Source organism: Theropithecus gelada, chromosome 9 (genome assembly GCF_003255815.1).
Source record: "Theropithecus gelada isolate Dixy chromosome 9, Tgel_1.0, whole genome shotgun sequence".
NCBI lineage: Eukaryota > Metazoa > Chordata > Mammalia > Primates > Cercopithecidae > Theropithecus > Theropithecus gelada.
The window spans coordinates 11,170,259-11,186,910 of record NC_037677.1 but is presented as its reverse complement, the minus strand read 5'-3'; the positions used below and the strand labels follow the sequence as shown (position 1 = coordinate 11,186,910).

The following is a 16,652-nucleotide window of genomic DNA, read 5'->3' as shown; positions in this document are numbered from 1 at the left end:
TTTTTTTTTTGAGACGGAGTCTCGCTCTGTCGCCCAGGCTGGAGTGCAGTGGCGCGATCTCGGCTCACTGCAAGCTCCGCCTCCCGGGTTCACGCCATTCTCCTGCCTCAGCCTCCCGAGTAGCTGGGACTACAGGCGCCCACAACCGCGCCCGGCTAATTTTTTTTTGTATTTTTAGTAGAGACGGGGTTTCACCGTGGTCTCGATCTCCTAACCTTGTGATCCGCCCGCCTCGGCCTCCCAAAGTGCTGGGATTACAGGCGTGAGCCACCGCGCCCGGCCAAATTTACAATTATTAAAAAAATTAATAGTTTGGGGGATTGAATTGTCCCTTTGCTTTCTAGATGAATTTGTCTGAAGCTTAAGAGACACGCTTAAAAACAGGGTAAACCCCAGGCCTGTGGAGGAGAGATGGGATGAGGCGTCCCTTCATCTCACGGTGCGAGTGAACTGGCTCATGGTCCAAACAGTATGCCCAGTTTATTATTATTTAAAAAGTAAATAATGGCAATGGCCTTGGGAATGGCTTTCAACCCCTTTTACTTTCTAGGAAATTGCCTTGATGAAGCGGAGATTCATGAATTCTACTAACCACATTTTCTGTGACTTTGAAAAAGTCCCTGATGGAAATTAGACAAATAATTTACTTTCACTTAAACACCAGATTTTTTAGTTACACTTAAGAAAAATAATTGAAATGTAGATTTCAATCACTGCCGCTGCTGCACTTCAGGATTCTAATAAAATACTTTCAGTTATTATGCAAAGCAGTCCTCAGTAGAGAAGAGAAAAATCGCTCTCAGTGACACCTAAGTGAGCGGCGCGTTCTGAAGGGCAGGAAGCCTCTTCCAGAGCAGTTAAGGCAAGGACGGGGCGCTCGTGTGGCTTTGACTCCAGCAGGGAGGAAGGCTCATCTCACAACACATGTTCCTTCACTGCGGTCTCAGGAAAAAACTGAGAATAGTCACCTATGTTTAAAATTCCTTTCCGACCAACACCTAGGCCATCGCCCTAGGCCGTCTGAGTAGCCCACATTTTAAGAAGGTTGCAACAAGCTCACACTCCTCCCAATGTCGGCTGGAAGGGACGCGGTCCGCCCTGGAGCCCCCACTCCGCTCTCCCCCGCCCACTGGCTCTGTCCTCTGCCTCAACACACGCCATGGCTTCCATTACGGAACTCAGGTCTCTGCTCAAAGGTCGCCTTTTGAGAGAGGGGTCACCTCCTCCAGTCCCCTGCCCCCTTTTTCAGTGGGATTCTGTCACGGATCTTTCACTCATTGCTTTGCTTCTTGTCCAAGTCTCTGATGGACTGAAGGGCTCATGGAGGTCGGCAGCGGGTCCGTCCTGCTCACACCACACAGCACTTTCGGGATATGATTTTTGAGTTACATTATCTACACTGATCAGCTGACAGCTGCTTCTGCATTTGACTTCTTAAACTGACAAGCCTCCTTCGGACTGAAGATGCACCACAATGCAGTCACAGCACTCCGTGCTATTTTGGGGTAATCATAGTGCTCACAGGGGAGAAAAAAAATCCCACTTAAGAAAATACATTTTCATCTGATTTATGAAATCTAAGTTGAGAGGGTCGAATTTTCATTTTTTTAAAGGACTTATTTTTATAAAGGGGAAATCCATCATGTTAAAAATGTTTATTTCTCAAAAGGGATCATTACAGGATTTACTAAGTTGATGTGTTGCACTGAAGCTATCACTTAATTTCCTGAAATTAAGGGTGATAAAGTTGATTTTTCAGGAATAGTGTTTATTATATAAGATGAGGCCCTCATATAGTAACAGTATGTTTTTGAAGACACTGTACACAGTGAACTCAATACACCTGCCACGAGATTTCAGCACATTATGGGGAAATCCACCAGCTTCTCCTAAACATTTCTCAGACTGCTCTCTCAAAACCGTCCTCCGGGTGAAACGTCTTAGATACATAATGTTTTACGCAGAGACGAAGGGTGACTGCTCTGTCGAGAACTGCCGGTTCTAGGAATGTGCCTCATTCCTCCCTCAAGTCAAAAGCCCTAAAACAGGCAGCGTGGAGCGGCCTGTAGCTTTCGATGTGTGTTTCCTGAAAACACACATGCTATTTTTTCATTAAAGTTTTTTCAACACTTAGCTAATCTTTGGGGCACAGCTGATAGAGGGTCACGGGATTTTGAAAGTTAGAAGGAAGCTTGGAGACGGCCAAGGCCGTCTCCTTCATGTAACAGAAAAGGAGGCGAGATCATCTAATCTATCAAGGCCTGGAAAACTCAGAGAAGGAAAGTCTGTGAAATATTCGACTTTTTTAAGTTTAAAAAGAAAAAAAAACTCAAATCACGGTATCTAAGCAATCACATTCTATCTGGCTTGTATGAAAAGACAACTGGCGTCTGCTTTTGAATAAGGCAACAAAATTTGTGAAGAAAAAGACCTTAAATGACACAGCCCAGAGCCTGACCAGGAAGGAGCCAAGATGTTCCTTGCTGGATTGTGGATTTTAAAATCAAGTGTGATGGATGGAGTTGGTGTGAAATGTAACATGAGAATGATTAGGAATTTTGAAAGAGAATTCTTACATTTTTTTTTTAAAAAAAGGACAGGACAAAGAAAGATTAAGAGATGGAGGCTCTTCATAGTGGTCACAACTAGTGTTGAATGGACTAGTGTTTAAAACAGAGTGAATGTGAGAGAAAGGCTTGCACGGTGGATTCTCTCACTGAAAACTTTTTTTCATATTATCCATGAAAAATGAAAGACAAATTCGAACTTTGATCATTTTAAAAAATAAAATAACCCAATGACATAATGCGGCCCAGTATAGTTTCCCAGCTCCATCCTGGACACGTCTAGCCTCGCCCTTTGCACGTGGAGGCACGCAGACCTACCTGCCACTCCTGCTGCATCACCTGCAAGAGAAGAGCACCCCTCTCACTCACCGGGACTCGTGAGGGCTCCCAGGGCGCTGCTCGTGGTAGAGAGAGGGTTTGCATTGGTGCTGGTGGCTGAGGTCTGGGCCGCAGCTGCAGCAGCAGCCAGCGTCGCCAGGTTCTGCAACTGTAAAGCATTCATGCCTGTGGAGAGAAGAGAAAGCTACTTTTAGCAACAGGCCTCACACTTCGTTTCCAAACAAGAGAGGGCTCATCAAATCGTCAGGACACATGCTGAGAGCAGACGACCCTGTGCATGGTCACGTGCATGGTCACCTGCCTGGGTAGGAGCTGGGCTCTCCAGCCCTCTCCTCCAAGGCTACCTCTTCTTCAGTTCTCTCTGATGCAATTGCTCTTCCTAGAGACCACATACCCAGAAAGGGCTCCTGAATCCCACCCCGCAGTTCTCCCTGGCAGAGCCTGTACTTCTCACTCGCTAACCAGTATTCTCAGTCCACGGCCCTCCTGCCATGCTGTGGAGATAAGTGGAAAGAGGAGAGGTTTCAGTGCTGACTGGCCAGAGTAGGGCCTTGTGGACTGGCAACTTCTATGACATAGCTGCCAAGACATGGTGAGATGTGGCAACAGCTGGAGGAAGGGCTTCAAGGTAAACTCAATTCCTCAAAACGAGGTATTCCAGAAGAAACTACATTTTATTGGAAGCTGAACTGGTATGGGTTCTAAGCCTGTTAATCTATTTCTTGACAGTGAGTGGCAGCATTAACTGAACCCCACCTCAAAGGGTTGTTGTGCAGATTAAGAAAGATGATGAAAGCAAATGACTTTGGCACTATATAAGTGCTCAACAAATGTCACCTTTTATTTTTGTTATTGCTATTGCCACTGAACTTCTCTCTCCGGATTTAAGCATGAACCCTAAAATGTGTCCATAGGGAGCTCAAATTTCATATCTGATGAATAGAATGACTGAATAGAAATGGCTGTACCTTAATAGTTTTATTTGTAAAATATTTGTATTTACCTTTTAAAGGCATTTATATTTTAAAGAGGGACTTTAAGTAGAATAAATGTGTGACTCATGAAAATAATGAAAAAAATAGAAATGAAAATTAGCATGAACATAAGAGTGGGATTAGCCGAGAGATTTGGGGCAACAATCTAGAGGTAGGTTCAGCCCTGGTTCCTGCACTGGATAGTTAGTTTAACTGTCTTTTCTCCCTGTAGGCCGCTTCCATCTCTCAGTCCAAAGGTTCTCTGAATGGTCAAATTATTTTTCTGTGATTCACTTCACTGGAAGACTGCACATGTGAGAAGCATGGAACAATGGTTCTGTCCCTGCATAGAGGAACTGCAGACAGAAAGATGGTGGACTTCTCCGGTCTTAAGTCCAGATACTTAATCAATATCCACGGAGCAAATTTAGTCTTCTTTAGGGAGAGTGCCCTGACAGCTGCTTCCGTAATGTGTGTGTAGGGGTGTTGGTGGAGGGAAAGAGAATGTTCTAGCAACATATATCTGTAAGCCCCCAGCCATGGGGGCAGCTCAGTGCCTGGCTGCTGAGTGTTTTAGACAGCACCCTTCTGACCCTCTGCCCTGGCCTCCTCAACCAGGGTGCATTTCCACTTAGAAAAAAGTTCCTGCTGTCTTGGTTGCTAAATGGATTCGCATTTTGTCCAAAGTGATACTCTATCTTTTTCCAGGAGACATCCAGGCCTTTCGGCTTAGGTTGAAAGCCAAGCACCTGCTTTTCAAAACTTACTTATTTCACAGGGATGCTTGAAAGCAGGACAGAGGTATCTGTGTAATCCTGTGAATTTCTGCAAGACAAGGGCAGACTTCCGGCAATCCTCTTTACCAAGTGAACACAATCGGAAGAAAGCATTCCCTGGTTTTCTCTCATCAAGGGTCACACGGTGCCATATTCATGAGAACGTGGGTGTTGAGAGGCCCTGGTCTCATTTTTCAGTTTTACTTTGGGAAAATGGAGGAAATACGCAAGCTGCCTGGCCCTACTGCAGACCAACATGGTCCCAGCAAGGGGCTCTGTTTCCTACGAACACACGAATGCATGTTTGACTTGAATGTGAGGGAGCACCAAGGCTGTGCGAGGTCTTGCAAGGAGTGAGGTACGTTCACGCACGTCTATCCGTGCCCTCTGGCTCTCTCACGATGCGTGCTTCCTCTAACGTGAACCATGACCAGACCACACCACCAACATATGGCTGAGCACACAAGAACAGAGCTTAGCACCAAATTCAAAGCCTACAATATGCATCTGGCACCGATTAACGACAGGCAGAGCTCCCACTGTAGGCTGAGGCCAGCGGGTCCCGTTCCAGGACATATATGTCCCTCCCAGGTGGGAGCCTCAATGATGGAGCTGTGTTGATGGCCTGGCTCAGCTGGCCCACTTGGGTCAGAGACATCAGGTCCCTGGCCAAGGCCTCACAGCCAAGGAGGGGACCCTCCTGGGCCTGGGCAGAGCCTTCTGCCTCCATCCTGTAGCCTCCTCCTAAGGAGATATGGTTTACATTTAATGCACATACTTTTTGTTAGCTGCAAGTTTCTTTATATGTTTGTTTATAACTCTTTTGTGGCTCACATCATACCCTACGTTGACATTATTTATATGTATTTCTTGCCCTCCCAACCAGATATCAAGTTCCTTTAGGACAAAAATTCTGTCTTACTCATTTTCAAGTCCATGTAAATACACACACGCGCGCGCACAGTTGAATATATATAGTATGTACGCGCGCACAGTTGAATATATATAGTATGTGATGAGCAAATCTATATAAGACAAACAGGGTAACAGACACTTTGACATTTACATAAATTGCTCTAAAGAGTATTGTCTATATAGAGCTAGCCAAGGTTTTAGTTTTCCCCATTCTTTATTAGTTCGTTGGTATTTACAACAGCATCAAATATTGGCTGTTTCCTCTCAATCATTAACTAATCCACTGTGCAAATACTTAATAGGGCCCATGTTTAGTCCTTCTCTCACCCACTGACATTCACTAAAGGTCCTGGAACTGAGCCGACAGCACTCAGGTTCTCTCCACTCCTTTAGGATCCAGGGCTGAGGGCCTGTGTGTCCTCCTCTACATTTCTCCTCCACACACTTTACCACCCAACAGAGTTTCTGACACTCTGCTAAGCTTTTCCCTGCTGCTGCCTGGGAAGTCCAGGGCGGGTGGCTGAGTCTCTGAGGCACCACACTGAGGCATGGCTAACGCTGCTCAACAGCCAGACTGCAAGGAAAGGAAAAACTATGGGTCAAGGAATCTTAAGATGAAGAGTGGAAAGGAGGGGACACTGTGATCCCTAGCATCTGAGGGATCTGAGGACCAAAGGAGAGAAGAGTTAGTCAGAACCAATCAAGGAGGAGGATCCATATTTGCTTGTCCATCCATCCAGCCATCCATCCATCCATCCATATATCCATCATTCACCCATCCACCCACCCACCCATCCATCCAACTATCCATCCATCCACCTAACTATCCATCCACAGATCCATTATCCTCCCACCCATCCATCATCCATCTACCCCATCCATCATCCACACACCCATCCATCTCTCATCCACACACCCGTCCATCCCTCATTGTGGGACAGATGCTCCCACCCATCTATCCATCATCTACCCACCATCAATCCATCCATCCACCCACATATCTACCCAACTATCCATCCATCCACCCACCTATCATCCACCCATCTATCCATCATCCATCCACCATCCATCCATCCACCCACATATCTACCCAACTATCCATCCATCCTCCCACCCATCCATCCATCCATTATCCTCCCACCCATCCATCCATCATCCTCCCACCCATCCATCCATCATCCACACAGCCACTCATCCTTCATCAACACACCCATCCATCCCTCATTGTGGTATGGATCCTCCCACCCATCCATCCATCTATCCATCATTCACCCACCATCTATCCATCATCCACCCATCCACTTATCCATCATCCACCCACCCCTCCATCCATCATGCTCCCACCCATCCATCCATCATCCACCCACCACACACTCATCCATCATCCACCCACCCCTCCATCCATCATCCACCCACCACACAGTCATCCCTCATCCACTCCATCCATCATCCACCCACCCATCCATCCATCATCCACCCACCACACACTCATCCATCATCCACACACCACACAGTCATCCATCATCCACCCACCCCTCCATCCATCATCCACCCACCACACAGTCATCCCTCATCCACTCCATCCATCATCCACCCACCATCCACCCATCCACTCATCATCTACTCCACATCCATCTATAATCTGGCACTGCTTAATGACAAGCAGAGCCACCGTTCTAGGCTCAGGCCAGGGGGTCCCCCTCTAGGACATATCTGACCTACCCATCCACCCATCGTCCATCAACCATGCATCCACCCACCCACTCATCCATTATTCACCCCCATCCATCATCTACTCACCCATCCATCTACCCACCCACCCATCATCCACCCATCTATCCGTTCACCATCCATCCATCATCACCCATCCATCCATTATCCACCCACTCACTCACCCATCATCTACTCATCCGTCCGTCCATCCATCCATCCATCCATCCATCCATCCATCCGTCCATCCATCCATGCAGTAGTTACTGAGTGGTCATGATGGGCTAGACCCTGTGCAAGACACTGAGGATAAAGTAAAAAACATGATAGTCCATGTACCTGAGCAGACTGCTGGATATCAGAGCAGGAAGATGTCAGGGAGTGGGGAAGAAATCCTGCCAGTTCATCAGTTTCTTGAAATAGGCCCAGATTCAGAATGAAATCCTCCCTTAAGTCTCTGATTCGATGGGGATGGTAGAGGAGCGTAGGAAAGCACAGCCCAGCTGAGGAGCTGCAGGAGATGTCATCCCTTCCAGCCTATCCCTCTCCTAGTCCTTGTGTGCTGACCCATGAGGCTTTCATGGTCCTCCCTACTCTTATTTTCAGAACGAAGTGCTCATGAGCCAGGTGTGCTAGCATGTGCCTATAGTTCCAGCTACTCAGGAGGCTGAGGCTAAAGGATCACTTGGGCCCAGTCCAGCCTGGGCAACAGAGTGAGACCTCATCTCCTAAAGAAAAAAGAAGTGCCTGTATACCAGAGGTGAGGCAGGCAGCTTACCTGCTCACGTTTCTTGGAACACAAGCTCTACTGGTGACACCAGGGACAACAGCAGCAATCACCACCACCTCCCGAAGGCAGTACAGGCTGGTCAAGAAGAGCTCAGGCCCTGCTCTCACACAACCTGGGCTGAAAGCTGGCTCTGCCTCACCGACCGCCAGCCTGTTACCTGGAGCAAGCTAGTTACCTGTTTGCACCTTGGGGTTTTCAACTATAAAGTGTGACTGAAGTAGAACCCACCTCTTGAGGATTAAGAGATTAAATGGGTCAACACACAGAAAGCTCAAACAACAATGCCTAGTGTAGAGTTAAGCTCAAAAAAGAAGCTCTCAGACTAATAACTGCAATAATTCTGTCCTAAACGATGATGACAACAGAAGCAAGAACAAAGTGCATGCCAGGCAAGCTCCTCTGTTCTTTACCTGTGCCCTGCTACTAGGGTTCCTAACATGTCTACGTGGTGTGGGCACTGTGACTCTTGTACATGTTACAGAGGAAACGGGCGTGGAGAAGTGAACACACCATGAGCCATTCTCCAAGGGTCGCTCCCTGAAAGGAGAGCCCCGCCCTTTCCCTGGGTGCCTGCCCTCTCCCTGCCAGCCTGGTCTGCCCACGAGCTACCCTTTGCCCTCTCGGTCCCCATCTGGAGCTCTTCTGAGCTCCTCTTCCTTCTCCTCCTGTGCTTTGGCATCCGTTTTATTCCTTAAACTTTGCCTCTGAGAGAAGTTTGGGAGGGATCGGGAGGGAGGAAGAGGAAGGAAAGGGCTGGTCCAGCACAGGGTTTCGAAAGGCAATGTGGCAGGGGCCCAGAAGTTCACTCCACTCCCAGGTCCCCATATCTGCTGGGAGTGGCCTTGCTCGCCCCACCACAGTCTGAACAGATGCGAGAGCTGGGGCGGATTCCAGTCTAGTGCTGCTTCACCAGGCAATGCCGCGCCCTGCCCCGGGGTCCAAGAACACTGGGGCCAATACGAATTTCGTGCCTGCCACCTGAATGCCAGAGGGCTGGGAATGAACTTGTGATCTTGTCTTCATTTGTAGCTAAGAACTAGGTTAACCACTTAACCACTAACGACTTACCTATGCACTACATTCTGCTCTCTCAATCAATTTGGCAATTAACACACACATATATTTTTTGAGACAGGGTCTTGCTATGTCACCAGGGCAGGAGTGAAATTATGGCTCACTGCAGCCATCATCTCCCAGGTTCAAACGATTCTCCCACCTCAGCTTCCTGAGTAGCCGGGACTACAGGTGCTTGCCACCACACCCAGCTAATTTTTGTAGAGAAGGGTTTTGCTATGTTGTCCAGGCTGGTCTGGAACTCCTGGGCTCAAGAAATCCTTGCCTGCTTCTGCCTCCCAAAGTGCTGGGACTACAGGTGTGAGCCGCCACACCTGGCCTAATTTCTTAACGTGATTTTCTTCTGCATTCATCCCCAGAATCCCAGATATTACAGACCACTGGCTCTAGCTGCCTCAGTGACCAGATGGACCATCGTCCGCTGCTGCCTCAGTGCTCTTCGTGGTGTTCTTCATCTACCCCACATCAGGCCCCTGAACTTGGTGCTTCTGAGGCAGAGGTCCCTGACAGGGTTTAGGGTCTCTGCAAACTCTCTGAAATTTTATGAAAACGTATGTGTGTGATGTGCATGCAAAACGTTTTTGGTGACAGACCCTCAACAGCTGAAGAGCGTCACGTCGGACCTCTTTAGACAATCTGAAAGAGATACAAGTGGTAGTGGAAGATCACTGCATGAGAGCCCGGGGGTGCAGCAGTGACTTGGACCGCCAGGAAGAAATGAGAGCTGAGGAGTGAGGACACAGAGAAGAGGGAGGATGAAGGAGATAGTGCCTCCTCCCAGTCTGAACACACACACACACACTTGCACGCACACGCACACCAGCATAAACAGCAGCCAGGTGAGCCCGAGATCCTCTAGTCTTAGCTACCTTCCTGGGCACAGGTGACAATAGGGGAGGACCCAGTGGAGGCTGGAGCCAGGAAGCCCCAGAGAATAGCCCTTGAGACCCCTAGGACTTCCCCTGCCTCCTGGGCATCTCACTCCAACCAGGACTGAGGCTGGAGGGCAGTGAGGGCACTGTTTCCCCCGCCCAGAGCAGACTCTGTCCCCTCAGCTGGGCAGAGGCCGTGGCCCATGTGTTCTCTGTCTATCCTGTCCCATGGACATCCCCGCACCTACCGATCTTATAGGCGCTACTGACTGTCTCACACTCTGTCACACCACAGTAATAACCCGAGGTGAGAATAGCGTGGGGACTGTCTTGGCCCTGGTATTCCTGGGCCCTTCCCTGGCAACGATGCACATCCCCAGAGGCTGATGTCTTGGCTTCTCCTGCCACAGATGGATCCACAGCCACAGCGCCATCACCTGGAACGTGGTCATCTCTTCTGCCTGCCTTCCCCTCCTACGTTGGGGAGAAGCGGTTTTGGGGAAAGGCACTGGCTCGATGTGCAGACACCAGCCAGGGCAGCTGGGTGAGGACAGAGGTTCCCTCTCCCTCCGTAGCCTGACCAGGCTTCTCGGGCACAGGCGTCAGGCACAGGCCTGCTCCTGGATGGGGCGCGGGGCCTCTCCTGAAACTCCCCTTATTCCTCCCCAGAGCTAACAGCGGGCTTCACTTCTGCTCATCTGGAAGTCGTCTTTCTGGTTCCTCTCTGTTGCTCTCTCTTTTCTGAGGTATGTGGGTGCCCCGTCCTTTCCCTGTCTCAGCCCCTCTCCCAGGTGCCTCCTCAGTCTGCACCCCAAGTCACACTTTCTCCCACATGCTCATCCTGAAAGGGTACCAGACGGAGAGGCACGGGCACACGCTTGGCAAATAGTTCCTCTTGGAGAAGAAAAACCGCATTTGACTTTATGAAGCATGCTGCTCAGATGGGCACCTCTCGAATCAGGGGCAATAATCCAGTGACTGAACATGCAAAACATTTAAGTAAGTTTTAGGAACTCTAACAACGGGCTATGAAGATGGCAAAGAAAGTTGAGAATACAGGGATTCAACTTTTCATTCAATACTTGGGGAAAAAAATCCTCCTCAAAACGAAGAAATTATGTACCAAACAGATGCGCAATATGCCTACTTGAAATTTAAGATTAAAAAAAAATATTTATAAGGAGAAGGGCATGAAAATTTAATTTAATGTTCACCTTAGGTAATTTTGTGTCTTATTGTTCATAGCAATTACCATAAATCTGCATATCAATAAGCATGAACAGATGTCAGTTGTTACAAGTGCTTGCCAATCAGGTCTGTTAAAAAGTGACAGATGGGTGGTTATAGAATGTTCTCATAAGGCCTATTAGCACATTCGCAGGAAGCGTCTGCAGTGCGGACTGCTGGAGACTCAGCTTGGGGAGGAACCAAGTTCTGCATGGGTCTTTGTGGATGTACCAAGCACGCGTCACAACTCCAGGAGCGCCTCCAATTTGACATTCTCAGACCTCTGATACACTGTTTCTGCAAATGTCTTCCCTCCTCTCCACTTGTGCCAGACGCCAAGACAGTCTTCTAAGAGAACAGATCTCAAGTTGATGAAAGAAGAGCTGCTTCACGGTTTTAAGCAAATATTTGCACTCTACAATTCTATTGTTACCTTCAAAACTTAGACCAGATATTCTGGAAGGGAATTACTACTTGCTTTACTCAGAATCAGAATGGAAACAAAGGCGTTTCCTCCTGTTCATCAGAAGATACTTCCACCACACCTTCACAGCCTCTGTAATTGGTTTAGTAACAATTGTTTATCCTAGAAAAAAAAATTCCCCCTAACAAAGAAAAACTCACTCGTGATAAACTTGAGATGTTTTCCAGGATGGAGGAAGGCAGCTTTCCTGTAACCGTCTCTGAAGTGCTTCCTAACAGTGTGGGGGCCGTGAAACACACCTGAAGGGGCTGAGGCACAGAGCACGGTTTGCCAGCCTGGGTTTGCATCGGTGAACTGGACCTGAAGCTTGGTCCTGCCACCTACTAGCTTAGTGCCTTCGGACAAGTCTGCTAACCTCTTTAAGCCTCAGTTGCCCGACCGTGCAGTGGGCTAGAGTCCCTACTTCATCAGGTTGTTGTGTATTAGGGAATTCTATATCCTAATCCTTGTTAGGTCACTGACTACTGCTGTGGTCTCACATTACTCATTTAACCTTTTCATCTTCCCTTTTTCCAATTGTAATGTAGTAACAAAGTGGTAGTCATGGCCTCAGCTTGCTATGAGGATAGCTGCATGATTTGTAAAAGGAGCTTTGTTAAAAGCAAAATGGTAAAACACTACCCCTCGTTTTTCTACTATGATGCTCTTTGGAGTTGATAGTTGTTACAAACAAATTAAAGGCACAGAAGACACTTTCTCTTATTCCTTTTCTCTTTCAAGAAAAATCCAAGCTCTCAGCCCAAACTCAGACCCCAAGCTTCTGAGATTTCAGAAATTTACGGAACAAGTATCACTGCTGAGTGAGAAATGGACAAGTTTTTATTATAAATTTTAAGAGGGAAAAGAAAAACCAACCAACTCCAAGGAGGCACAGAAAGTAGATATAAAAGCCGTCAGTTTATCAAGGTATGTTCCTAATCCATTTTCTGCTTCTAAATTCCGTATTTCGTAAAGGTTCTCTTTGCTAAAAACCATAAAGCACACCTGAAGTTATTTTTAGTTTGAGGGGAAAATGGTAAGATTTTTTGGGAAAGAAAGTATAGCTGACGTCTCATTCAATTTTATTGATGCAACTACTTAGGAACCAGTCGTCTCAAATTTCTTTTTTTTTTGGTTTTATTTTCTCCTGAAACTGCAAATGTTTTACCCATATAAATGTGGCATTTTACACTCTAGCTATAAACCTTATCTCCTTAAGGACACACCGGGATGCTCTGAGGGTTGTTCACAACAAAATATTATTCGTTTCTGAAATTGGTTTTCGCTTTTTGGTGACAGTATTCCAGGCTGGACTGCTTGAATTTTAGATGCAGAGATCATTATATATACGTCCATGTAATACAGAAAAATTACATGTGAATTGTTGATGCGCCCACTCTAAGTAGGACACAGTATCAGTCACTCAGTAAGCACTGTAACATCAGGTGGTGTCTGGGATAAATAACCTCTCCGGTTTCTTCAATCCTACTACCATATGCTTTCTATTGTATTTGTTTTGTTTTATGTTATACAAACTATCCCCAAATCCTCAACAACTCATTTGTAAAGATACTATCATTAGTTTAACATTCCTTTGGTCTATACATATTGCTGAAGTCGTATTTCTTAATTTAAAAACCGGGCATTTAACTTAGGCTCCACTGGGGATTTATGTCTGTTGAGTTAGACATCTATTCACTCATCCACTCGAGGACACTCATGAGCAGCTCTTAGAGGGGTGAGAGCCGAGTCTGCCGGCCACTGGGTCATGCTCTCCTGGAGCACTGAAGAGTATCCACAGAGTATCCTGAAGCATTCAGGGAGGTGAGGGCAGAGGGAAGGAAACAAAGGGCTCTGGGGAATTCGGGAGAGAGGCGCCCCTCTCACATTTGGGGGAGCTGGGAAAGCTTCTCCCAGGAAGGAACCTCTATCGCCCATTCACCATGATCGCTCCATAACAGGGGCACAGACTCCTGGCAAGGGCAGAGGTAAGCCCCACTTCTGGGGCAAGACAAGAGAGTAGGAGAGGCCATATAAACTTTTCTTCACTGGTGGAAAAAGTACTCCAAACCATAATACTTCAAATACGCAGGAAGAGGGGACCTGACGATCCCTATAAATGCAAGGTATTCTTCACAGAGCCCAACAGCTACACCTTGAAGACTGTGAATATTCCGAAGACTCTGAATACTCCACATGACGGTAGGGAATGGCCTGTCCAGTGTTTGATTTCCTAGCCTATGTGGACTTAGTGTGCTGAATTTCACACATTGAGGATTCAAGAAATTGATAATTCGGGAGGCTCAGAGCACATACGGATTGCCTTTAAATTAGCCATCTGCTCCTCGGCACCTTGTAAGGTGACTCCCAGATACCCTCAGTTTTCAAATGAGCACGCAGAGCATGCAGGGGCTGGCATCCTGACCTGCGGCTGGTGCGGCACAGGCACACACATCCTAATGAAAGATGACAGGGCACGCTGTGCACCCGGGACACCACACTCGGCAGCAGCCTCAGGACCCAGTGACCTTCTCTGCATAATTCTACTGTGGGAGTAGAAAAGCCTGAGGCCACCTCTAAGGAAAGCCCCTAATTTCAGATCCCGGGGAGTCCATACCATGCGAGAAAAGCAAATCTCCCATGGGCTGAAAGTGTGACAAATCTTAGCATTTATCTTCGAGCTTGCAATCAGGAGGTTTTCTCTTTTAAAACACAGAAAATCCCCTGAATATTTTACTTATCTCTCTCCAGCTCCTTTCATAGAATTAAAAATAAATTAACCATTCAATGTGATTCTTAGCTCCAAGGCCAGCTTCCCGAACCATATTCATAAAGACGCTGCTGAATGATTTAACTATCATTTCAAGTTATGTGTTATTTCTAATAATCCAAAAGCTATGTTACAACGGAACCAGGTGGCGGTGCCGATGGATTTAAAGCCCAACGATGAATTCAGTAGTGTTTTTACTGCGGGTCAAGGAAGACCGTCAGCTGATGAGTTTCCAGGAGCCGCGGGCCACAACGGCTGGGCTGCCAATCACACACCACACCCAGGGAGAGGCCCCCTTGGAAGTTTTTCCAGATTCATTCAAAGTGAAACAAGAAAAAACAAACAAACAAACAAAACCCAAGGATACATATTTAAAAAAAGAAACAGCAGTATGGAAAAAAGGAGTTTTCATGGTGACAAAGAAAAAATGCTTCGTTCTGCACATGCAGGTTTCATTGCACTGATTCAGGGCGTCCTTGGTTAAAACAAACCATGCTTGGTTCTAATATGCCAAAAACCTGTTCTTCTCCTTGCCCTCTCCCCCCACCTTTTTGGAATGAAACAAGGAAAAGGCTCTCTGACCATTCCTCACGGCAGGTTAATGGACACCTGTGTTCTGATTTATTGCACTTGCTGCCTTCCCTGGCCTCATGTTAGGTAGGGAAATCGGCACGGAAGGTGGCACGGCAGGAGTGACCTTTCGCTAATCACCGCACCTCAGTTACTACTGGCGCAGCTCATTAGAAGAAGGAATCCTTCAACGAGCTGGCTTTCAAATGCAGTCACACTTTGATTTTCTTGAGAACAAAGATTCTACTTTCACATAAAAGCTTCTGATGCACGATTCTGTCAACTGGGGCACTACAGTAAAAAAGCCACCCTGTTAATTGTCTGTCGTTATCAAGGGGCTGCAAACCGCATCAAAGATAGGCCTGCAATCCTGGGTTTCATTACGGAGGTCAGAACATTTTTATTGACTGTCTGTTATTAAAATTTTAGAGGGGTGTCAATCATTTGGCTGCCCTAGATATAGGATCTGGATGGAAAGCCCCCAGTAATCAATCTTATTTATAAAAACAACAAATGACTAGTCATTTGTTGATATAGATGCCAAGCAGGATTTCTCAGCCCCTTCATTCTATAGCTGTCATGCACAGTGAAGGTGGGTGGGTAATCTAAGAGGTAGCAGAGACACTTCAGAGCAGGCGGTTCTAACGTTAACACCAGACAGAAAGCTAACAAGTCTGATCACCATTCTTGGTTCTCTTCCCCTGCTTCTTCTTTGTCCTCGGAACCAACCCCAAATTCTGACAATGGCATAGTCAAAAAGAGAGGCGTGCTTCCTGACTTACCTGCCATCTGTTGAATGCCGCTGAACGCACCCAGGTTGCTGGAGGAGGTGGCTTGCTGCAGGAGCTGCGGATGAATGCACAAGGACAAAGTCAGGGCTAGGTGGAGAAGGTGAGAGCAAAGTAACTCCCTCATTAAACTGGGGACAAATTCAGTTTACTTTGCATTTACAGGGTTGGCTGCTATTGCCTATTGATGGACTGAACGTCCCCAGAGCTGGGGCTGTAAATCCATATTCATGTCTAATCTCTATTAAGAAACAGAGACACTGGGGAAACTCACTAACACTGCTGCCTTAAAACAATTAATCAATTTACTCTTTTTAACAACCAGGTGTTAAATCTATTGAAACCAACATAGCGTGACTAATTATTTCTCTCTGTAGTCTAGCAGTTACCATAACTCATCTCTGTCAATCAGGGTCCATTCCCTCCCTCTCTTCTACTTTCCAGCACCGTTCAGCTTTCTTCATCCTTCATCAGAAGCACATGGGTTCACTGACTTTATGTTGGCACATGGTGCCAACATAAAGATCATCATGGTAACTACGAACACAAATGCATCTATTCACAACTGTACAGCTGCAGCCACCACTACATGACCAAGCAAATGGGCAGCCGTTTTAAAAGGCCTCGCTGCAGAGTGAAACATACAGCTCGTCAAAACTTAGAACTATCTGGTGCTATGTGCGTCGAAGTCACGCACTGTAAATGTCAATCTTCAAAAACATTAATATACCTGCGAGGAAGTCTGCATTTTCCACTAGTGCTTTCAGGGCTGCATTTTTCCTGCCATGCGGAATGAGTGGGTTCCATGAGATAAAGG

The 16,652-nt window shown here is 46.9% G+C and overlaps 1 protein-coding gene across 22 annotated transcripts in view; it reads right to left on the bottom strand.

Moving 5' to 3' along the window:
* Positions 1 to 16,652, bottom strand: part of CELF2 (CUGBP Elav-like family member 2) — an 871,667-nt gene that overhangs the window by 49,887 nt on the left and 805,128 nt on the right. For all 22 annotated transcript variants that reach the window (XM_025397815.1, XM_025397819.1, XM_025397825.1 and 19 more), the window contains 2 exons: positions 15,830 to 15,893; positions 2,937 to 3,071 (listed from right to left, as the gene is read on the bottom strand). In XM_025397815.1, coding sequence (XP_025253600.1) covers positions 2,937 to 3,071; positions 15,830 to 15,893 — 199 coding nt within the window. The remainder of the gene's footprint in view (positions 1 to 2,936; positions 3,072 to 15,829; positions 15,894 to 16,652) is intronic.